The sequence below is a fragment of the Morone saxatilis genome, unplaced genomic scaffold (genome assembly GCF_004916995.1).
Source record: "Morone saxatilis isolate NCDOM2014 unplaced genomic scaffold, NCSU_SB_2.0 Contig15, whole genome shotgun sequence".
NCBI classification, from domain to species: domain Eukaryota; kingdom Metazoa; phylum Chordata; class Actinopteri; family Moronidae; genus Morone; species Morone saxatilis.
Window position 1 is genome coordinate 9,064,878 of NW_023339707.1, and position 22,698 is coordinate 9,087,575.

General features: G+C 40.2%; 1 protein-coding gene across 8 annotated transcripts in view; it reads right to left on the reverse strand.

The window, feature by feature from the left end:
- ubr4 (ubiquitin protein ligase E3 component n-recognin 4) overlaps window positions 1-22,617 on the reverse strand; it is a 49,326-nt gene extending 26,709 nt beyond the window's left edge. For 4 of the 8 annotated variants that reach the window (XM_035657539.1, XM_035657536.1, XM_035657535.1 and 1 more), the window contains exons 1-40: window positions 22,461-22,617; window positions 19,678-19,775; window positions 19,468-19,571; window positions 19,082-19,211; window positions 18,663-18,808; window positions 18,376-18,475; window positions 17,625-17,766; window positions 17,363-17,487; window positions 16,991-17,115; window positions 16,098-16,157; window positions 15,741-15,931; window positions 15,327-15,426; window positions 14,990-15,127; window positions 14,496-14,613; window positions 12,896-12,937; window positions 9,637-9,824; window positions 9,352-9,508; window positions 9,126-9,211; window positions 8,833-9,002; window positions 8,291-8,570; window positions 7,774-7,906; window positions 7,473-7,552; window positions 7,254-7,382; window positions 6,806-6,988; window positions 6,540-6,662; window positions 6,204-6,433; window positions 5,924-6,042; window positions 5,740-5,837; window positions 5,201-5,358; window positions 4,870-5,076; window positions 4,562-4,663; window positions 4,379-4,479; window positions 3,461-3,848; window positions 3,104-3,167; window positions 2,759-2,950; window positions 2,423-2,493; window positions 1,635-1,827; window positions 769-1,002; window positions 416-586; window positions 123-305 (exon numbers count right to left, since the gene is read on the reverse strand). In XM_035657539.1, the coding sequence (XP_035513432.1) occupies window positions 123-305; window positions 416-586; window positions 769-1,002; window positions 1,635-1,827; window positions 2,423-2,493; window positions 2,759-2,950; window positions 3,104-3,167; window positions 3,461-3,848; window positions 4,379-4,479; window positions 4,562-4,663; window positions 4,870-5,076; window positions 5,201-5,358; window positions 5,740-5,837; window positions 5,924-6,042; window positions 6,204-6,433; window positions 6,540-6,662; window positions 6,806-6,988; window positions 7,254-7,382; window positions 7,473-7,552; window positions 7,774-7,906; window positions 8,291-8,570; window positions 8,833-9,002; window positions 9,126-9,211; window positions 9,352-9,508; window positions 9,637-9,824; window positions 12,896-12,937; window positions 14,496-14,613; window positions 14,990-15,127; window positions 15,327-15,426; window positions 15,741-15,931; window positions 16,098-16,157; window positions 16,991-17,115; window positions 17,363-17,487; window positions 17,625-17,766; window positions 18,376-18,475; window positions 18,663-18,808; window positions 19,082-19,211; window positions 19,468-19,571; window positions 19,678-19,775; window positions 22,461-22,585 (5,784 nt within the window). In that variant the 5' untranslated portion in view covers window positions 22,586-22,617. The remainder of the gene's footprint in view (window positions 1-122; window positions 306-415; window positions 587-768; window positions 1,003-1,634; window positions 1,828-2,422; window positions 2,494-2,758; window positions 2,951-3,103; window positions 3,168-3,460; window positions 3,849-4,378; window positions 4,480-4,561; window positions 4,664-4,869; window positions 5,077-5,200; window positions 5,359-5,739; window positions 5,838-5,923; window positions 6,043-6,203; window positions 6,434-6,539; window positions 6,663-6,805; window positions 6,989-7,253; window positions 7,383-7,472; window positions 7,553-7,773; window positions 7,907-8,290; window positions 8,571-8,832; window positions 9,003-9,125; window positions 9,212-9,351; window positions 9,509-9,636; window positions 9,825-12,895; window positions 12,938-14,495; window positions 14,614-14,989; window positions 15,128-15,326; window positions 15,427-15,740; window positions 15,932-16,097; window positions 16,158-16,990; window positions 17,116-17,362; window positions 17,488-17,624; window positions 17,767-18,375; window positions 18,476-18,662; window positions 18,809-19,081; window positions 19,212-19,467; window positions 19,572-19,677; window positions 19,776-22,460) is intronic. The other 4 variants (XM_035657532.1, XM_035657538.1, XM_035657540.1 and 1 more) reach the window with 4 other exon arrangements.
- Between the last annotated feature and the right edge of the window lie 81 nt (window positions 22,618-22,698).

Sequence of the window (22,698 nt, forward strand, 5' to 3'; positions counted from 1 at the left end):
TTATATAATTTCTATTAATGGATCTATCCATTTAGTTGAATAATGTGCAACACATTGTTTTGGAATGACATGAGGATTAAGTAGACAATGTCTGCTTAAATTTACTGGTTTGTGAAGCTTACCTTTCCCTTTTCGTGGCTGACTGCAAGGTGCTGACGGCGGCCGTGGGGTGAAGACAGGACACACATGGCAACACGCCGCAGGACATGTGCACTAATCAGCTGTCGTATAGTTTGTCCCTGGTCACCACTGTAGTTCATCCTCACATTCTCAAAAGCCCCTTCCTGAGAGCCGAGCGTGGGCACCTGAGGAAAACAGACAATTTATTAAAAACAATGTAGTTCATAATAACTTTTACATAACAAGAGACTGGGTGATTTTTTCTAACCACTCCAAAGTGTACAGGTCTTCATACCATTAACTGGTCTGTCATCTCCACAGTTTTGTCCTGAGTATGCAGTTCATTAAGGGCTTGCTGAGCCCGGCTGCTACTTCCCACTGCTGATGCCTGCTGGAAGTTGGTCTGGATGGCTTCCATTAGAAACATGAGCATCTCCAGTATGACTGCTGCAGTGGAGGATCCCATCTGTTGGGGAGTAAGCGAGCCAAAAGCTTGAGTCACACAATGTACAGTGTAATGTATATAAAGGAAGTAGAAGAAGAAGAAAAAGTGCAACAATGTTATGTCATTTGAGCAGAAACATACAAGACATACAGAGACACAAACCTAACGACACATCCAGAATAGATTAATACATTTTCTCTCACCACTTGTGCTAGCAACTCTTCTTGGCAGCCCTCAATGCTCTTGCACACACTGCTCTTCTTAGGTCTGTCTTCATCACCAGGTTTGCCATCACAGATGGTGACCTTGCCCTTGTCGGAGGGTGAGGCATTCTGGTGGCGGATAGCACTGTCAGGCATACGCAGTTCACTCTGGAACGCAGAAGACTCCTTCAGAGTGGAGCTCATGCCGCTGCTGGGGCTACGTTTGACCAAGGCCTGTGGATAGAATGACACAAATTAGAGCCGTGAGAACAGCAACATTGTTGATATGTGCATGAATATAAAACTGAATATGGCAGTACATCAAATAAAAGCTTTTCACATGAAGTCATCTTCTTTACTATTTTAACTTCTTTACAATTACAATAACCTGATTTGTGTTTTCACTTTGCTAGCTCCTCCGCATTGTGGAGTATATAGTTAGTAAAAGAGAGATTGTGTTGGATGGAGGTGCACAAAAATCATGGATTGACAAGACTTATTGAAACAATTATTAACTGTATTGGAATTTGCTGCATGCCAATACCATATATTTCACTTACGTATTTGAACAAAACTATTATGAGTCATTGTAATCACAAGACTGACATAGAACTAAACAGAACTTAGTGTAGAACTGAAGGTAAAATGTAGTTGATGGTTTGTTCACTGTCACATGCAAATTCAAAAATCCTTATCATGTAAGATTAACTAGGAAAACTGTCCTTTTCAGTAAACATGTTGACAACAGACATTCATAACATGATTTCTCTCATTTTCTGGCCACATGTGTGGGCTAGCTATAACCCTGACCAAATGAAATGACTGGATGGAAGTCAATGGGGGAATGACTTGCAAGCCAAAGTTACCGCTGTTGTTCTCTTCCCATGATGACCTGAGGTATTCGGTCTCACCTGGCAGCTGCCATCCTCTTTGGCACCGCAGTCACAGAAGAAAGAGCCATATTTGGCATAGGAGATCTCATGGTCTTTGTGACAGACCTTGGCGCACACTGTGCACACACCTACCCCATCCACCATCTTACAGGTGTGACAGTGGTACCTGTAGAATGAAAAAGGACCAGGACATGGCTGTGTAAAATACATCAACAATTTAGTAACGACAGACAGGTATATGCTGTTATAGAAATGATAACCGCATTACAGAGTTAATATTACAAAAACCTTCAAAGTGCTGCTTCCAAGTTTAGTTTAGACTCCACAAAGAGAAACCTTTGTTGCATAAGACATGTGGGAAAATGTAAAACTACACAACACAACAGGACAACAAAAACACTCCTAACAGAAAATATACCACTAACACAATGACTGCTACTTTTGCTTTCTACATAATGCTAAAATATATTACAAATAAACATAATTTTGGGCATTTTGTGCACAATATCAGCAGTGTGAAATTATCTTGTTTTTGTGAACATAAACAAATGATAACTTTTCTTTTTAATGTAAATCTACTGTATGTGGGATCTTAAGATTTTCTCTTTATTTTGAGAAAGGGGTCCTGTGTGACATCTCTACTTTCAGGTCTAACAGCCTGGTAGTTTGAACCAGACTTCATGATTGGAACAAAAAAATAAACCTCTGGTCTTAATCCAGAATAAAACTGAAATCACAGGGAACAACAAACTTTTCATTACCAGTGCTGGTTCATGAATTCCTTCTGAGTAATGGTGAAGGTGCAGAGTTTGTTGCAAAGGGAGTCTTCATCCTGTTAAACAATGACAAACATGTTAGGATGGATTGTTCCATTTAGCAACAGATGGAGTAAAAACTGAGTAAAGCAAACAGAAAATGGCATTCATTTTATAATGCACTTAAATATGTTTTAGGGAAAATCAATCGAGTGGTACAGATTTTTAACATTATATTGTCCATTTTTTTGCACATGACATTATGCATTTCAGTTTGTGTATATATACTTCTATTAAACATAGCACAGTTTCAGGAGGATAGACAAAGAAAAGAGATCTCACAGAGTCCTCTGCCTGGGAATCATCCTCCTCTACTGCAAGCTCTTCCACCCAGTCCGAGTCCACTTCCATAGCCTTCTCTTCTCCCTCCATCAGCAGTGCTGAGGTACCTTGGCCACTGCTTTGTCGCAAGGCATTCATCACATCAGCCAGATAGGAGATGATGTGGCATGAGCATTCCAGCATGCTGGCGTGCTGAAAAAAAAGGAACGGGTGTACTTGACGATTAATGGTTAAAAATGCTAACAAATGCTATGTCAGTGTTTAAAATAGAATTGCACCTGGATGACGTCAAAATAAGGCACTTCTTTAAAGTGGTGCAATATACTGACACAGATAAAAACTTACCTTTCCTTGGGATATGTTTGTGCTCACTTTTTCCACAACATTCTTCTGTGTTAAATACTTTTTGCTGCAGAGAAAAGATGGAGTAGTTGAAATGAATATTCAGAAATACTGTTTAAATAGATAGAGAGATATACTTTATTGATCCCAAGCTGGGAAATTGCAGTTTAATAGTGGCTAAGAGGTTAGATCACCCAATGACAAAGTAGTTTTACAATCCATGGTAATTAATCAGAGAGTCCTTTTACTAAGCACTTTTTCTGGTGACTTTAACTATAGCACTGCTGATAAAAGATCGTCAGTAATGTTCATCAGTAAATTAAATCAGGGGCCAACATGTCTGAGAAACTGATTTCTCACCATCTGGTCAGCCAGTCGATAGCTGCCCTGTGCAGTTGTAGGTGGCCGGCCCCCTGTCCAGCACTGGCAAGTGTGGCCATGATGACCATGAGCTCGGGGAAGCCTGTTCCATCACCGTTGGCTAGCATGTCTGTCGCCATGGGAATAAGTGTGCTGAGGAGGACAGTGCACACTCCTTCGCCCACCTGGCTGTTGTCACGCACAATATGAGTGGTGAGCACCTGCAGAAGCTGTCGGTTTTCTTGCACTACTTCCAGCTGCTCCGAGTCCTTTGGTGGGGTGGCTGTCATGCGTGTCAGCCAGGACTGCAGGCGAGAGGGCTCCACACAGGCCAGCTGGGCCAGTGAGCCACACAGACACAACAAGCTGGGGTTTGGACTCTTCTCCGCTGTGTACAACAATATCACCGTGAGATTTAAACTTGCTGAAAACTCTGATGCATCTGCAGAGTTTAAGATTTCTGTTTTGATTTTTGACAATTTAAGGCATCAGGTATGCTTCAAACGTGTTTATTGCACCCTCTCCCACACCTTTCCGACATCACAATACAGGGGGACTGTGTTTAAGAATTTTTCCAAAACATAAAAATGTTTAGTACGTCCACTTTACGCAGGTATTAGACGGGCATGAGTGTGCTGAGGTGAAAAAGTATGCAGGGGTTGAACTTCTTCACACATGTACTTCCGTCACTTTTTGGGTTTAATTGAGGGCAACACCCTCTAAGCCTTTGAGGAGAGAGTCTTAAAATGTGTGATATATCGTCACTCACCCCTCCATGACGGGAGGCTTTTCACTGCCATTGGGAACAGAATTGAACACTTCTACCATTGGTGTACAACCATTCGTATAAACTAGTCGATTTGAAGCATACCCCAGCCTTTAGATAGCTTTTTATTGAAATTACAACTGTAGACTTACTGAGCTGGAAAAGCTTGGTGAAGAATTTCAGCACCCTGTTGCAGAACTTTGCCGATAGATTTTCATTGGCAGTCGCCATCATAATCTGGACAAGTTCACCACTGTAAAAAAGGAGCAGAGAATAAGTGAGGTAGCTGTATAAACATGTAATAATGCAGCCGGTGTTGTAAACTGAGCAGATACCTGAATGAAAAGAACTCTTCCATGGCTTTGCGGACTTGACTGCTCTCAAGCTGCTTTTCAAGGTACTGAAGGCATTCCTCAAGGACAGACTCATCCAAACCACTAAAAGAAATGAGAGGTCAACTGTTAAAAAGAGCAGTGAGACTCAACCAAACAATGAACGTGTAGTCTAGTAAACAGAAATATGCTAAAAGCTGCACAGTGGGGCTTTGTTCTTCAGCACACAAGCAAGTGTTTTGATTCAATAGTAATATCAAATATAATGTTTAATGCAGGTTTAATTAATTATCTTGTCAAAAATGGCATACCTGTTGGGGTCTGAGTGATTGGCAATGATGTTGTAACACCCGGTCACCAAACGCTCGTAGATGCGGGCTAGGAAGGCGTCTGACTCTGATGGGCCAAGGATGCGCTCCAGTGAGGTGCTGCTGATCTCAGCCACACTCTCTGTGCTACTCTCCAGGAGGAGGGGCAACAAAGTGCGCACAACCTGCGAAGGATTCAGCTCCTCTGTGCTGAGGAGACAAACATGCAGCAATTTTAACTGAAGATAACAGGTTATTCACAAATAAATTACATTTATCACATGCTATTGGTTCTATATTTAATGACTTTAAATAGCACTGGACAGGCACTTACACAATGAGGTCGCCAGTGAGGCGAACCAAAGAGAGCAGGATGTGTTTCAGAGAAGAGGCCAGAGGCAAGGACTGACAACTCAATGTGCCCAGGTGAGCTGCTTGGATGGCACTGATGTAGCTCTCTGATGGAATGGTATCATTGGCAAATGCATTTCGCTAAGAAAGAGAAAACACAAGATCATTAGTCTAAACTGTATCTTGAAATTTTAATACTTGTCCAATACTGGATATCTCTAATATGACTGAAAGCTTTAAATGGTAGATATTTTGGATAAGACCCATAGTTCAAAATGAGAGCATTATAGCTTATGTTTAAAATTGAAAAGTTTCAAGTTTATTTAACCAAGAAATAATTAAATAAAATATATAATTCAGTTGCTCTGAACACAACTTGGCAGACTCACAGTACCAGCCCATGATTAAAATAAAAGGCCATGAAACTGAATGGTGAGTAGACTGCCAACTCTCCTTTACAAAGTGCTCACACAGAGGGGAGGAGTCAAACTGAACTATAAGCAACAACCTTTATTCACATACCCATGAGCCAATGTTGGGGAATTCATTGGTGTGGATGTTGTTCCAAGTCTCACAGATTGTCTGTACAGCCGACGGCAAGTTCTGCATAATATTATTGCCTGTGAATTTACAACAGTTATTAGATAGGTAATGTAAGTAATAAGTTATGAGAAAACTATTTTACTTCAATAATTCTTTCACATACCCAGCGTGTTGGCCTTGCAGCGGGTGGATCCAATGGACAGAACTGCAGCGTAACCTTGGAGCTTCGCATCTGTAAGCTTGTTCTCCCCTTCCTCTGGGATGTTCATTAGTAGGTAAGACCTGGTCATGAAGAGCATGGTTTAATAATCAGACAAACAAGAACAAACCTGCAATTCCAATCACAATCTTATATCCCAGCTTGGACATAATGCATGACCTAGATGAGCTTGTCTCATGTTCAGTGTTCCAAAGTGCGAAAGTTACAGTGGACCCCTTTTTACCTGGTAAAAGCTGTGTAAACATCGGTGAGCTGTAGTGTGGCAGGCAGCAGGTTCTTTGTGATCTCAGATGACTTGTGGGTGTCTGCTTCAATAGCAACCTTGGACAAATGCTCGTCTAGGGAAACCTGCACTTTAGAAATGACTGCATCCAGTGTATAGATGGCTTGCAGCGAGGGCAACTGATTAAGTGGAAGGATGACGTTCGGGTCTACACTGGAGAAGGTGGAAATCTGCAACAGAATCATTAAAATCGTCAAAGATTGACAGCTGCGTTCAAAATAGTTTATACAATAATTGATAAACACAGGTCAACAATGACTACACTGTAATCATTACCTGTCTGGCAATGTACTCCTCTGCTAGCTCCACATCGTATTTTACAGTGCTGCACTTAGCAGCTGTCAACTCAACCAGAGACGCTGCTTGGTCTGCCTTCATTCCCTGCTTCACCAGGTGTTCCTGTCAGTGAGGACATGGGCATAGTCATACATCAAAATAAACCACAATGAAAAAGGTGTTACATTACAGGATTAAGGACACGGTATTTTATATTATGTAAATCAGAAATGAACAAGTTGAAGGACTTTCATGTGTCAACAGACCTTGATCCAATTCACGTAGGTTGACACCCGGAGGCGTGAGGACCATCGCAGTGTGTGCAGGATGTCGCTCTCACTGGGATCGCTGCAGCCGGTCTGTAGCTGCTCCATGTAGGCTTTTGAGGGTGGTAAAACGCCCAAGATCCTCCACAGTATAAGGAAGTAGTACTGAAGGGAGCATGCCTCCTGTGCAGGGTGATAAACAAACATACACTGTACTCTAATCCCCACGCAGTTAATGTCAGGGCTGAACTGTTGCTGTTAATTTATGATTAATTAAAATACTAACACTTGGTGGTGCTTCATATTAAAAGGTTTTTTGGAATCAAAACACTGGAAGACTTTTGTTTAAAGCACACTCAGGAAATGCAGCTTTAGTTATGGAGGTGCATCATGGGCTCGTTTACCCTGTTGACACAGTTCATGGTGTGTTCATGTCGTGTGTTCTCACCATAGGAGTGATGGGCTTGTTCTCTTGTCTTCTTGCTGTGTCAAACTCAGAGCCTGCCACCAGGAGTGAGATGAGCCACGCATACAGTTCATCGTATTTAACCGCTCCATTGAACAGCTTAGGAAAGACCTACCAGGGAAAAAAATTTGTCTTAGGATACAGTGAGGCACAGGGGTGGAAAAAATCCTTTATTTTATCTGTTAGAAGTCAAAGTCTCACCTTGCTGTCCAGTCTGCTGATGTCATCCTCAGATGCCTCAGGGGACAGAACGCAGTAGAATTTGGGCTGAACATTTGAATCTAAGAAATTTTGAAGTGCAAGAAAACAGAATATTATTTTCTCATCTAGTACCACAATAGCCACATCCTCTTCACAGATAAGAAATAAGAACACTTTGTTTTTTGTTGACAATATAAAACATGTATGAAACTTGCTGAGGTTCTATGCAAATTGTTCAATTTTTATTATTAATCTCCTTCCACAAAAACAGACCATACAACTTGTTCTTCACTGGTCTTACCTGCTGAACAGTGTTTGGCCCAGTTCTCCTCCACCTCTTTGAATCCATAGTAAAGTGGAAGGCTGCTACGTTTGCCACCTTCCTGAACAGAACCTGGTCCAGTGGATGGTGGGGTGAGGAGGTTATACTGCACCTGTAAACAATATTCATGGTAGAGAAAAGCTAAATTTCTGGTCATCACAACACACACATCACAATCATTCAAAAGACTTCATTTGGCTGTCATGTTACTCCTATAGCTGGGGTAATAAAAACAAAATAACTCAAAACTGCAATGTACCAAATCTAGAAATCATAGAAATATTTGAATCTTTGGTATCAAGATGTGAAGCCTGTTGCTGCTCCAAATTAATTCATCTGGATAGTGACTGTGAGGCTATTTTTATAGTCAAATATTCATATTATGTAATATATATCAAATGAATACAGTTTACTTGTCAAATTAAATAAAAAATAAAAGCATGAATAGGAAGTATGACATTTACTATCAGGACAAGATAGAAAATAAGCAACTAACCTGTTCAAAAAGGTACAAGGGAGGCTTGGAGTAGTGGCGCAGCAGGTAGTCAAAAACCAGACAGAGGCGGGCCAAGTTGAGGGGTACCGCCTTCAGCTGGGAGTCTCTGCTCTGTGCCACTTCAGTGATGGCCTGGGTGACCAGGGTCAGAATTGATCGTCGTCCGCGCTCCGACAGATTGTGGAAAAGGAGCAGCAGGAGCTGGAGGTGCTCTACATTAAGGTCATCTTCTCCATGAACAGAACTCTGAATAGTGTGTTGCTTCAATGTTCCCAAAAATCTATGAGAGCAGGAAATGAAAAGGTAGCAGAAAAGAGAAATGGATATTCAATAAATCCCAGCAGTTCATGTGCAGTTTTGCAAACCACAGCACACTAGCTAGTATGATTTTAAAATTAACTGTAAAAGTGTGTTCTCGAATATTGGTAAATACTAGAATACTGATGAACTTAAAACGGCCATGCTTTTTCACTCATTACCAACACAAGCATTTTCTGTGAGCAATCTGAAGGGCTAGATTAGAATTGCCATGTTTGCCATACCTTTCCCAGACTTTCATACACTCAGGCACATCTGGTTCTCCTTGCACGCTGGCTTTGTGCTGCCATATGAGGAGAAGCCTGGAGAGGACTGATAATGACTGAGGGTGAATGTACAGAGGCCAGGGACCCTCTGAAAAGGGCGCAACACCTAATTGCTGAAGAAGTGTGCTCTGGGAATGACAAAAGATACAATAAAACGTTTGTGACATTGAATAAACAATTTATAAATTATAGGCTCTTTATTGTAAGTTGATTTTTGGTGTTTGTGAACAAGATACTGTCATTCCTCTTACCTGCAAGGCCGGGGATGGAAGATCTGATGTTACCATGGTGTGGTTGAAGTGATACAGAGCTAAAGAAAACACTTCATCTGAGGAGCCTGAAGTGAAAAATAAATGCATTAAACCTAGCACGCATTGCTGTCTACCAATTAGGAGCTACTGTCATCATTATCTACCAAGCCAACAAAAGGAAATTAGGATACACTAGAGAGATAATTTGCATGAAAAAAAGGCATACCTTTGACATCTTTGTCCACGTCTTTGATGATGCTGGCTAGTGTAGCCATGTGCTGCTCTGTAAGAGAGACGCTCAGGTAGTTGCGAATGAAGTTGTTCCTGGAATTCAGCATTGAGGTGGTGATGAAGTTCAGAATACTGGAGGCTAAGCTGAGGAACTATAGGAACAAACAAACATGTTAAAAACAAAAAAAGTTCAACAGCTGTTAGTGGAGACATAGGCTACCCTTATTTAAAAAAACACGTGCCGTTTACACTCGACAGGTACACAAAAATCAGTCCTCACCAGTTCTGGGTCTTTACGTCCAGCTAAAATGTTTCCATTCTCGCTGGGATTCTGTTTGCTGGGACTCTTTAGTCTGGGAGAGGTCTCCAGGGGTGGGGGTGGTGGAGGGGGTGGGGGAGCGACTTTGTCTTTGGTGGGGGAAATTGTCTCTTCAAACCAAAGCCCCAAGATGGGTTCACTGTCATCATCTGTAGGAAAAGTGAAAAATGAATTTCTCAGAGTGGAGGTGAGAAATGCCCCAAGACTTACAAGACTGTGGAGTGGTAGTGGTGTCATAAAAAGACAAAATGTAAAAAGCTTCAAACTAGTTCATGACACCTACAACACTGTGCAGGAAGTGAACAAGAGCCAAAAACTGCAGTAAATAGTGAACAGTGACATCCTGTTGGTGAATACTACAGAATTTCACTTATTAGAATATCTTTCAACTATTACTGACAATGAGAGAAACCCATTTGTTGTATTTATGTTCCCTTTTTCTCCATTACACTGGCCATTAAAACAGGTATTGAAATGATAATGACAGAGCTTATACTGTATTGTTACCCTATGTCACCCTACTTATGGAAAATCAAACAAAAAAAACAACAAAAAACTACCCTCCTTACAGTAACCTGCTATTATTGTGGGCATTTAATTTCCACCGAAATATTGTTGTTGTTACATGTAGAATAACTTAATGGCTTGAGGAAAACTAAAATGAATTAAGAATTAATCATATCTGGGTACTTTTCATAAATTCTATTAACAATATAAGCTCGTAATATTAAGTTCATGGCTGCTTTTGTTTGTATGTTCTCATACATACTATTGTGCTATAGGCAACAATGAGACAAACAATGCTAAAATCAGGCTTATTCTTTATGCTAAATGTGTGTTGATACTGTCCAATGGAAGCTGTACAGTATCTGCTAAACTGAAACACACTACTGCTGCATTATTCCATAGCAGAAAGCGTTGTGTTACAATCAACATGTCACAGGCAACATGCATCAGCTATGACAAAAAGCCATTTTAAATCAAGTAAAATGTTGATAATTTCAATTTTATGATTTTTAAGCACTGAAGTAATATCTTAATACTACAAGGTTGATTCTCTCACATGGCCAACTACCTGTCTTTTGAGCAGTATGGGAAGTATAAATGTCTAAAATGCCATTCTACTGTGACTGCTGACTATGGTAAATCAATTTAATTGCTCTGAACCAATGCCAAAAAAAAATAAATAATAATAATAATAATAATCTGCCAAATACATCAGTCAGTTACATTCAGCAAGTCTCAATGAAGTCTGGAAAACAGCATATATGTAACAAACACTGAAATTTAAACGTAATTTTCTTGTCTAAGAGCATATTGTATGCAAGGAGCATCTAAATCCTGGCGACCTTCAACCTGACCATTTCCCTTTTTTTTTGTCCCCAACCTCCCATTGTATGTGGGATTTTAAGACCTGGCAGACAGAGGCCTCTGCCCTGTTTGGATTCATAGTCTGCCTGGCATCGTCATCCACTACCTGATCCAACTCAGATGACAGCTCTGCTCGTGTGACATTTGTCCACAGATCTGATTATATGGCGATAAAGTCAACCATCATTTAAGTTGTTCTTCTACCCAGTAGACTGCCACTAGCTTATGCTCAAACATAATGTTTGTCATGGACCACAACTAGCAGAAACATCACAAAGCACCACTTTGGTTTAGATCAGGCAGACCAATACTTCCAATCAACCCCATCTACGTTTTTGGCTTCATTCTAAAAGATAGTTCTGAAAATCAGGAGTTGATGCACCAGGGTCTCTGTTTCCCCTTGTCAGCTGACTGGCTACACACTGATCGCTCACACCTATCGTTGTGAGTGGTGGCCCAACAAGGCTGCCTGTTTCAGTAGCTATGAATCATAATTAATCAAAAGGTCCAGTGTGTAACATTTAGGAGGATCTATAGGCAGAAATGGAGTGTAATGTTCATACGTTTTTTTTTTCCTTCTGAAAATAAGAATGTTTTTGTTACCTTGAATAAGTTTTTATCTACAGAGGACCCACTCCTCTACCACGGAAGTAACCATATTGAACCGAAATGTTTCTACAGTTTCCCAAAATGGACAAACCAAACAGTTGCTCTAGATATGGCCCATATATGCCGTTTTTTGTGGCCACCATAATTCCTCCTACTACACGCTTGGAAGGCAAATGGTATTCAGTTGGTTGAAATCTGAAACGTCACCAACAGATGCCACTAAATCTTTCACACTGGTCCTTTAAATATATTTTACCAACAATATGACTTGAAAAGCATCTCACTGCAGACATACCCATATATCTACAGATCAATTCAAATACAAAAATGTAAGTGTTATAACAGAATATCATTTCAAAGTGATATTCACATTTGCATGCAACATACAAAAATCATAACTTTTCAGGTGACAGCAAGATGTAGCATAATGTGTTTAAGCCCATAGTTTACAAGCACAACTTCAATGTTTTTGTATTCAAGAATAATACCACTGTTTTGACATGGGTTCTACATTATTTTTGTATTGAGGACATTTTCAAACATGTGTGACAAGTAATGCAATGACAAATAAGAAGAATATGATGACCAAAGAAAAATAAGATCAGAGGTAGAGCTAGGTAATATGACCACAAAATCAATATCACAATCATTTTAAATACTTACCTCAAATTACCAAATGTGAAAGAATGGGTTAAGCTTAACTTTAATTACAGTCTGATCTGTCTGACAAGGCAGGGGCACACACTGGATGACAAAGGGGTGATTTTAGGAGGTGATTTTTTTTGTGTTTTACGACATCGCTCTCGAAAGCACCCGAGGAAAATGTTTACTCAACATACCAAGAGGAGCAGCAATTACTCGGTTGGTTACTGCAAATGTTGGTATCAGTAACTTCCATTCATCACCCAGCTCTAATCTAAGGTTTTAATGCTTGTAGAAAAAAAAAACAATAATGAGCACCCACATGTCAACACCACTGGTAATATCCTTTGAACCACACTGAGCCACAGATGAACCTCTTTGACGAAACATAAAAATTTAGCTCATGTCAATTTCAGTGGAAAACACCTTTCAGACTAAAGGCTGTTTTGTCAAAGCCTCTACATCTGTGGCTCTGTCATTTTCTAAGCTATTAGGGCCGCAGCTCAGAGCCTAAATTGTGAGACATACAATAACAAAATGAATCTAGGACAGTGAAGTGGACACCAAGTCTTTGACCTGAGGACAGAAAACTGCTGACCTGAGACACAAGCTGCACTTGTCTTCTCCTGTCTTCTCTCTGCTGAAATAGTAGACACTGTCAACTACACTGTCATTGTGTGATGATGGGACAAAAATGTAAATTACATTACTGTGTGTGTTTGTGTTTACCCTTCTCACTGCTGCCATAACCTGACTGACTGATCCACTGACAGCACACCTGTTTCACTGCTTCACTGACACAGCTCAGCACTGACACTAGCTCAGAGATCAAACACAAACATGACTCTGCTTTCAGTACCTGCATCCACACTGTCATGGGGAGAAATCTGAGGCATACCTTGAGGCAAGCTTTTGGGATAATCGCTTGTTGCTCAATTTATTTATCAAGTGATGAACACTTAAGTGTTTGTCCATCACATCTACAGTTACATGATGTCCTGATCATACACTCATTTTTTCATCAAATTAAGTTGAGACACACTGATATGTAATTTCAGGGCCAATAACGACAACAGATAATCATCTGTTTGTTGTGGCCCAGACCAATATGATAACAAATCTCTTAGAGCGAAAAGTAAGAAACGGAAAATAAATATACATTTTTAGACTGACGAGTCTATTTTTCTAATACAAGAGGTGTTTGGATAACGAACAGAAGTGTCGTCTACTGAAATATAATCTAAACTCCTTTTCATTTTCTCTGCTATCCGCTCTGTCTGTGTGTGTATGTGTGTGTATGTGTGTGTGTGTGTGTGTGTGTGTGTGTGTGTGTGTGTGTGTGTGTGTGGTTCAGCCCCAACCTCAATGTAAACAAACAAACACCGAGAAAACAGAGAAAACAAGTTTAAGGACAGAGAGGCAAAAATCAGCTATTCATAACCGGGTTTTGAGTGCCATCCCTTGCCCCGCGGCTTTTGCTCCCACATTATCAAATTGTAATATTGTAAATTATGAAATTCCACTATCCGAAAAAAAACAATAATTACATTTTCTCACTTATGGGCAAATTATATATTGGCCACTGATATATAGTGCATCCCCCAAATTCACATTAACATTACTGTTCATTTGTAATCTATGGATCCATATACAGTTTGTAGTCACTACATTATTTGTATTAATTGTTTAATTGTATAGGGGCAAGTATGTACCTTAAACAAATGCCACACATAATATTCATAGCCTACACTAATGTGCAATGCCCAGACCCTAGATGGAAGATAGCGAAAACGACTAAATAAATGTACTATTTGTAGCCAAATAATCATGTGTTTATGTTTGTATTTCACATAACACCTCATTATATTATAATATCACTATCTTCTCTTTGTTTGAAAACCCAGAGTTTTTTAAATATACAATTTCAAACTAATATAATGTTTAATTCTTCAGTCCTTTTGAGTTGTTGTTCCTGTAATATCAGTGCTGTGCAGAACAATGAGTGCATTGTTTTGTGTATCATCTGTGGCAGGACTGAAGTCAAAATCATGTCCAGACAACAGCCAGAGGTATGATTTTTTGTAGTTGTTTTGCAGACCTAAATCTGCTATTTGAGTGCATACTCTGAACTTTTGAATTTTACGGAGACCTTGTTAAATGATGATGATGTAATTGCTAAATCCAGAATGATAAATTACCTTGACTGCTATCCTCCTCTGTACTGCTGAAATCATCCTCATAGTAGGTGTTTGAATCTGTAGAAGCACTGGCATCACTGCTGACTGAGCCCTTCCTCTGGCGTTGGAGAACACAAGCCTATTGGAAGCAAAAACAAGAGCAGTCTTAATAATGATCACACGTTTTAATCTTCCAATTAGACAGTCTTTTCAACCAGAACCAATTTTATGAACAAAGCCTGTTTGTTTGTTGCCTCAAACATTTCACATCACAGTACCAGTTTTGTTGGGTATGTATATTTTGTTGCACCAATGTCTGTCTAATTTATGTCACTTTTTGTGTTAAGTCTTTAGAGGAAAACTAAAGGCTGTGGAAATTAGGCTTCCCCCTTGCAGGTGCCTGAACTGTATCTTTTGTCTGGTTTCCTAAAAGCAGCACAAGCACTTTTCTATTTTTGGCTAAATTAAGAACACAACATAACATGCAATTTTGCATATTACAGAAATAATTGCACCTTTTTGTAGGAAGTGGAGAGAAGGGTGAACAGTAGATTGGTCAGGGGCACAGAATCGATGAGCCTTTGGACCCTCTGGATGGAAGTGCTCTGTGCCATGATGTTGAGCTCAGCTGGTGGCCCATCACTCGCCCAACTCTGCAGGTGGATGGAGGGAGGAAGTGGAATGAGAAAACGTGGCCTTCAAGGAATAGAAGGATCCTTTTGTGTATGTTTGTTACAAGTTGTCCTGTAATGCTTCCAGCAGAAGTTTTATATCCACGATTGTGGATATAATGGGCATTTTCTTTAAAATTACAAGAAAAAAGAAAGCGTATTTGTTTGTTGCTTTATTTACCCGGTGCAGTGCCTCAACTTGCAGATCCTGGAAAAGCGAAGTCAAAAGTTTGATGGCGTGGTTGGCCAGTATAACGGACAATACTCCAAACCCTTGGTGTCTTAAGAAAAACAACAGAAACAAAAATAATTAATGCACATGAATAAACTTGTGATTATTTCTCTTAAATGTTATAATAACATAAGCACTACATATCAGAAGTATACAGTTTGTGTGTTTAGAATCTGTTGTAAATGTATCCAGATTAGTCTGATTTTAAATATAGGCCTTTCTTCTCAACCTACTATGGGTCTTGGAAAAAATGTACACATTTCAGTAACCACTGCATAACTTATGAAGATCAAAAGAAACAAAATGAGCCACAGAGACACTAGAAACATTTCATTTATGTATTTCAGATTCTTTGGAAATTACCCTTTCCCAGGACCAAGTTTAGGCGATCCTGCGCCATCCTTGGTGCGTGCAGCAATATCTCGGACACGCAGGGCAGCAAGGGGATCCTTCTCTTTCCCTTTATCCGCCAGGGCAGTGGGGCTCAGATTAAGAATCAGGTATAGGCTGTTCAGAAGGCACCAGGCTCCAAGCAGCTGGAAGTTCTGATAATGCTGTAGTACACAAGTAAGTACAAAATAAAGAGTTTATTTCATAAAAACCCCTGACAATATTACTTCAAAAACAGTAAATGTCTGAAGTGGCACAGTACAAGTATCAAAAGTGAACAAACCAGTATTCTTTTACTATTCTAGTATCACGCTCAAACTTGTTCCTCACCTCTCCTCCAGCTCTACGGGAGTTGCTGATGGCTTGTCCAATCATTTCATAGATCTCCAGCTGTTGCCAAGACAAAGTTTGTAGTTGTTACCATTTTAAATGTGCTCTATCTTGTTAAGGTACACATGCTAACAAGGCAGTAATCAGAGATTCTAAATCAATAACCTCTACGAAGACCACAAATATATGTCCCCACAATCACACAAAACACTGTCAGCAGTTGAAGTCACTTAGGGCACTTTTCAAACCAAATCAGGCACTGTGGGAAAAACACCCCTCCTCACATATATTTTGAATGGGAGGAGGGCAATTAGGTTGTGGGGGCTGCAAGGAAGGACAGCAACCTGCAGCGGAGAAGTTGAAACAAAGTCAACTTTTGATCAAATCACGCTATGGGGGCCAATCTGTCGATCAGACGCGTCAAACTGGTGCACAGTCAGCCTGAAAAATCACTGAAGCAGATGCTATCCAGATGGAGTTTATAGCTCAAACTATGATAGTGTGGTTTTTTTTTGTGTACCCAGCTTCAACATCTGTGTCTAGCTTTCAGTCTATGCAAAATAGTGATACCAAGAAGCTTCCTTTAGTTTGTGTCTGTGTGTCTGAGTGAGAGAGAGCCAGAGAGACAGTCAATATGAAAAAGAAAATGCCGGTCGCAAAACAAACGTTCGATCGGAGAAATAAAAAAATATTTTCTCAACGTTTACATCCTAAACACACACACACTGCTGCAATGCCTGATTTGGTCTGTATACGGCCTTACTCTAGACCTATGTAACAACTTGTGAGTAGCAACATACAAGTTAGTGGATGAAGTTTCTACATGGCACCAAATTATGTCTCATAACTAACACATGAGCATACATTGTGAATCTTGTACTCATAATACTCACACATTTCTGGACAATTGTGGCAGCGTCATTTTCATAGTCCTCCTCTTTAGTCCCAGTTGAGGCAGAGCGGAGCTGCAAGCCGCTACCTACCTGCAGAATGGCCATGCAAGTGGCGACACTCACACCTAAATGAGTAAAAACAATTGTTTTTCTCTACATTTACCAATTTGACTTTCAACACCATGCAGAGAATTACAATGAAATTCTTTATGAAATGGGGAGAACATTGGAGTTCTACTGAGATTGTTGTTTATTGCCGTTTATACTATTTCTGTCCCATCTACAATTCCTCCTTGTCTGTTTGTTAAAGGTTATATCTGACAGAATGACTGGACAGTATAATTTTATTTTGCCTACAGAGTTATCACCTACCAGCATAGAGACAGCTCAAAGCCAGCACAGTCATATCCAGTAATCTCCCTGGTGTCAAGGGCTCCAGTACAGGCAGGGAAAGTGTGTCCAAAGCCATGGTTACGTCTATCACCAGTGAATGAAACCTGGGTATGGGTTTTATGTATAGATAGTTAATTGGATGTTTGGTAGCAAAAGAAATCCCAAACACAGTCATCTAATACACATGCAGAAACATAAACAGATTATGTTGCACTTTCAAAAAACTGATCAGTATATATACCCATTGCGGACAGCAGTGGCATCAGCCACTGTGGCAGGCATGATAAAGAAAGAGTTGGCTGATACAGCATCCTGGAAACGGTTGATGTAGCGTAGAAAGTAGGGCAGGTTGAGGCACACTCGTAGCAACTTCTCAGACCCACCTAGAAATATAAGTTTTTTGGGGGGAAATGTTTTGGCTCTAATAAGAAAACAACAAAAACCATGTACCATGCGACATTACAATGTCAAAATTAAATCTTTTAAGACCCATGCAACCTGCCAGTGTACAATTTTTCCACTAAAGACAGTACAAAAAAATAAGACTCGTCATTGTCATGTGGCATGAAAAGGTCAAAGGAAAATGCACTAAACATTGATTCTGTTCAATTACCAACAAGTTACAGCGGCAAGGTGACGAGTGGGTCTCACTTAAAACAGTCACAGGCAAATAGATAACACTGACAGGCTTTCCAATTCTAAATTGACATTTAATTTGGATATCCCGCAGCAGAAAACATAATGTCAAAGGAGTAAATATTTTAAATGATTGTAAGAAAAAAAAGAAATAGAACTCTAAGGAAATGTAATTCCAAATATAGTTCCCATAATTGTGCATATTAATTAATGGTGGCTTCCAAAAACTAAGTTCAAATGTGTTTTAGCACAAACAGCTGGAATAAAACTTTAGAATAATGACAGATAGATGGTGTTACTGTAAACTTAGTGCTAATAAACCAACAAAGTCCTACAACAAAGCAACAACTACTCACCAAGTTCCTGTAAGCTTGACACATTCTGAGAGACAAAGGCATTTTTCATTTTGGCCTGAATGGCTTGATCTGTTGTTTGGTCATCGCAATCACTCTCAGCCTATAATTGGAGAGAGTTCAACAACAATTATGATGATTAATTACAACCGTAAATGCAGTGATGAAGCGGCCGTTTTGTATGCTTCAAATACATTTTCATTAAAAACACGAATGATTAAAGGAAATTCAAACAAACCGCTGTGGTTAGCGGTCAATTACTGATGACAGTAATGGTCTGTAACACTTGCCTGCATGTGTGCTGCTGATGGGGAGGCCAAGATGGTGGTAAGGTCAGGGTTAAAAACTGAAGTCAGTTGATTAAAGAAGTTCATTTGCACTTCTTTTTGTCGAAGCTCTGGATTCACAGCGCTGGGCAACTCCTTCTGATCTTCCACTTTTAAATGGAAAAAAAGGACACAATTCTCTCGGTCAGTTTTGTTTTGCAAAAAGGCCTATGGGGTTATTATGTCAATATTTCAGCCCCAGCATGAATAAATACCAACAATATCACTGCACAATCACTTCACCAGTCCATACTGGAAACATAATACATCAATAAAATAAATACTAATGTATTAGCTATGAGTTTGCTTGTTCTTTTTCTAAATAAATAATTTTACTATCAGTATCGTTTAACTTTGGTCCGTCCCTTGAGGAAAAAACTCACCATCTGAAAGGGTCTTCACGGTTTGAGGCAACTTGGCAGATTTCATCATAGCGGTGAAAGTAATGATTTCTGTGCGATCTAGTCTGCTGCAGCCAGTGCAAAGTCCCTTTATGAGAAGAATCAGGTGTTTCTGAAGAAAAATAAACAGTATTTATCCATTTAATTTATGGGTTTATACAGTCATTATTGTCTTTTGAAACTGAAAATTGAAACACATGGCCAGAATCAACTAATCAAAATGTAAGAAAAACAGAACAAAACAGAGAAAAAATGGCAACGTTTTGTCTGAGGTTAGTAAATGTCCCATCCCCTTAAAACTGACCAAAATCTTGCGTTGAATGTAGTCCCACAACATTATAAAGTCCCATGCAGTTTGTTCCTCTCACCTGTGATACTGCACATGCCTCATCTGGGTTCTCCAAGCGCAGTAATGAGAATTCAATCAATACTTTGCATGCTGCAGCAACCGACAGCAGCTGATTTCTCGGTACTAAATGGATAAAGCAAAAATGATTTAATGGCTGGAAGAAACACAACCTGTAACCCTTTTGGCTGAATGGTCGTAGTATACTGAAGAGAAAATGAATGATACATACTTTGTCCACATACTGTGGTGATGTAGTGTGCAGAGAGTGCCACGAATGATGAGTAGAAGGGCTCATACTGTTTGTCATGGTGAAGGATGTCTGATTCACTGCAGACGACAAGTGGAATAACTCAATAAATACAACCAATGAAACATTCAAAACAAAGAACATTTTTATAGCATTTTCCTTTCCGGAGAAGAGAGTCAGGAGAGACAGAATATACAGAGAATGACATTTGTTTGTCGAGTCAAATTAATCTAAAAATACCTACAACATTTAGCTACAGATAACTTCCTCCAACCCAGACTCGTACTTGCCAAAAATGCTGATCTACAAAATAAATCTCGAACTGATCAACACGCCATTAACAAAATTGTGCAAATGATGATAAGTGAAATGGTGTGGCACTATGTTTGGTCCTGTATTACCTGTTTATTTTTTCGTGGTTGGTAACTGATTCACAAACTGAACAATTAAAGCTTCCCGGACAAGCGAATGCCTTTCACCACATTTCACAAACAATGATAGTTTGTCACATTTATAAATGTATTATTCTCACATAAAAAACAAGAAAACAGAACTGACCCTGGCTGTCAGTATAGCGACACCCCATTGTGCATTGTCCTAAGGTAAAATCGATGCCTTCGAGCACATTGTTTACGCGGCGGTTTCTCTCTAGCTCTTAGGCTAATTGCAGTTTGTCAACAGGGAAAACCAGTTTGTGCTTAATTATGCAGATGAGCTTAGCCTATTAGATGTCCTAAAAACACCTGGAACCACACAGCTCTGATGTAATGTTTCTGCTTAATGCCGACAGACCTCAGCAATGACGTCCTACCCCATCCTTCCAGCACTGGCACAGACCGCCCAACCCTAATAACACCTCTTCACTCTGATCTGATCACATACCTCCAGACCAAGGAAGGCAGTCTGCGTTGGTAGAGACCGACCTGTATGGCCAACCCGCTGTTAGCACTGGGACATTAACTCTTTTTCCTTATCTATACTGTACTAGTGGTTTTCTCTGAAGCCTCAATACATCATTCTGCTTAAGTGACATTACAAAACCACTTCAATGTACAGCACTGTGACCATTTATAGTTTCAAATATTCACAATCACCAGTACAACCAAATACACAGAGAGCATCTCTGCTTTTGAACACTGAAAAACACAATACGCTTTTTCCCCCAGTCCTCATTGCTCCTAAAACTAGCTCCCCAGCTGATTGGGTTATGACCACAGAGAAGTTCCATATTACCAGTAAATGAAGGACACTGCTTCATAAACTCTCCACTGGTCAACAGATAAATAAAGAACCAAAACACACCAGACCTGATGACCTTCTCATTTACTTAATACATGCCGGATATTCAGCTATGGTTGTAGTTTATGCTCTATTGCTTTAAAATTAGTACTAAATCGCACATCACTTAAATGTGCTGCTGGAGACACAGCACTCTTCCTACTGACAACCTAACTTCTGAGACATCAGCATTTCTGGTAAAAGGATGTCAAACTACTGTAGCACACACTCAATGTCACTGTAATTCAACGCTCATGTTCTGGATGTTGAAAATGTTCAGTGTCCAACAAAATCATGTTGAAATTTACATTAGAAACCGTAGCTAAGGAGTGAGCATCAGAAGAGTCGTAGACATAACAGCGATGCATGCCAACCCAAATAAATGTTTCATTAGAAAACGAAACCAACAGGCCCGGTAGTAGTGTTACTGCACATATTTACAGACTGAATGTTGCTTGAGAAAATGAAACCTACACACATCGCAGGAAGCTCTTAAGTTGAATACCCAGAGGAATCAGCTGGTGTCACCGCTGAACAGGAGTCTCAAGTGACAATCTGGCTGCTGACTTGATAATCACTCCATGGTGATGTATGCATTGGTACTTTGCTGGGACAAATGAGCATATACCACCTAGTTTTACGAGAAAATCTATTAAAGGTCCCCGGAAATAATGAACGTATGCCTGCTCTTCCAGTTCCCTCAGTGACACTGCAGCAGCTTCCTCGGGGTTTAGCAGCACCATGTCCGAGTATCCACAAGACCTTGAGCATTAGCGTTTATTTACGAGCCAGCAATGTTGGCAGTTATTGTTTTCTTCTTAGCATTATTATTATTATATGAACACATTAACGGCGACTCGTCAACCATAAGTCGGGTACAACAAGGTCCCCGCCTACTTTCAGCCCAGCCGCACACACACAGCAGATAACGTTGAACTGTCTCCTTATATTAATCGGTTAATGGTTAACTGTCTGTTGACATGCCCAGAGTAGGAAGGAGAAAACACACACACACACAAGCAGTACTGAATTCAGCCAACTTAAGTGAGCTACGTAGTCACATTTGACTGTGACTGTGTTATGCAGTCCGTCTGTGAGGCCCTCTGGTTAGCTCGCTGGCTAATGTTTGTGTTAGCTAGCTAATGATGAAGCAGATTTTCTAAACGTTTCACTGCGACGTCGATCCACGTTTGAACGTCAATAACGTTGTATTATATTACGTTCAGCAGGTTACAAGTCGTGCCTTGTTTCAGACAGTTCATGGGCTACCAGCTGAATCGCAGTTCGAGTAAGTCAGCTACCGTCGGACTGAGCCAGTGAGAGTTGAGCTTTGTAGCCTGTTAGCCGCTAACGTTAGCTACCGGCTAACTCTCCCGTCCAACTGAACGAGCTCAGTTAGCAGGTTAGCAGCCAGCTCACTGCGGGGTGAACACGGCCCGTGTGTGAGCCAACAGAGGCACGAAATGTATTGACATGTAAGCGGTTACCTGTTGATTATAGACCCAATAAGCTGAGGTAGCTCTTTCGTTTCAAAAGCGGTGTACGAAGCTGATAAAAGCGGTCGCACTGCCGCTGTCCATTCGTGTTCCCCATCTCCTCCGCTCGACGCCATCTTGAAATCCCATAGAGAGAAGTAACCTAGCTACTGGAAGAAGACAGTGTGAGAGTAAATCACAGGGGGCGCTGTCAACACACAGACACACATCAGCTCACAGTGTGTCAACA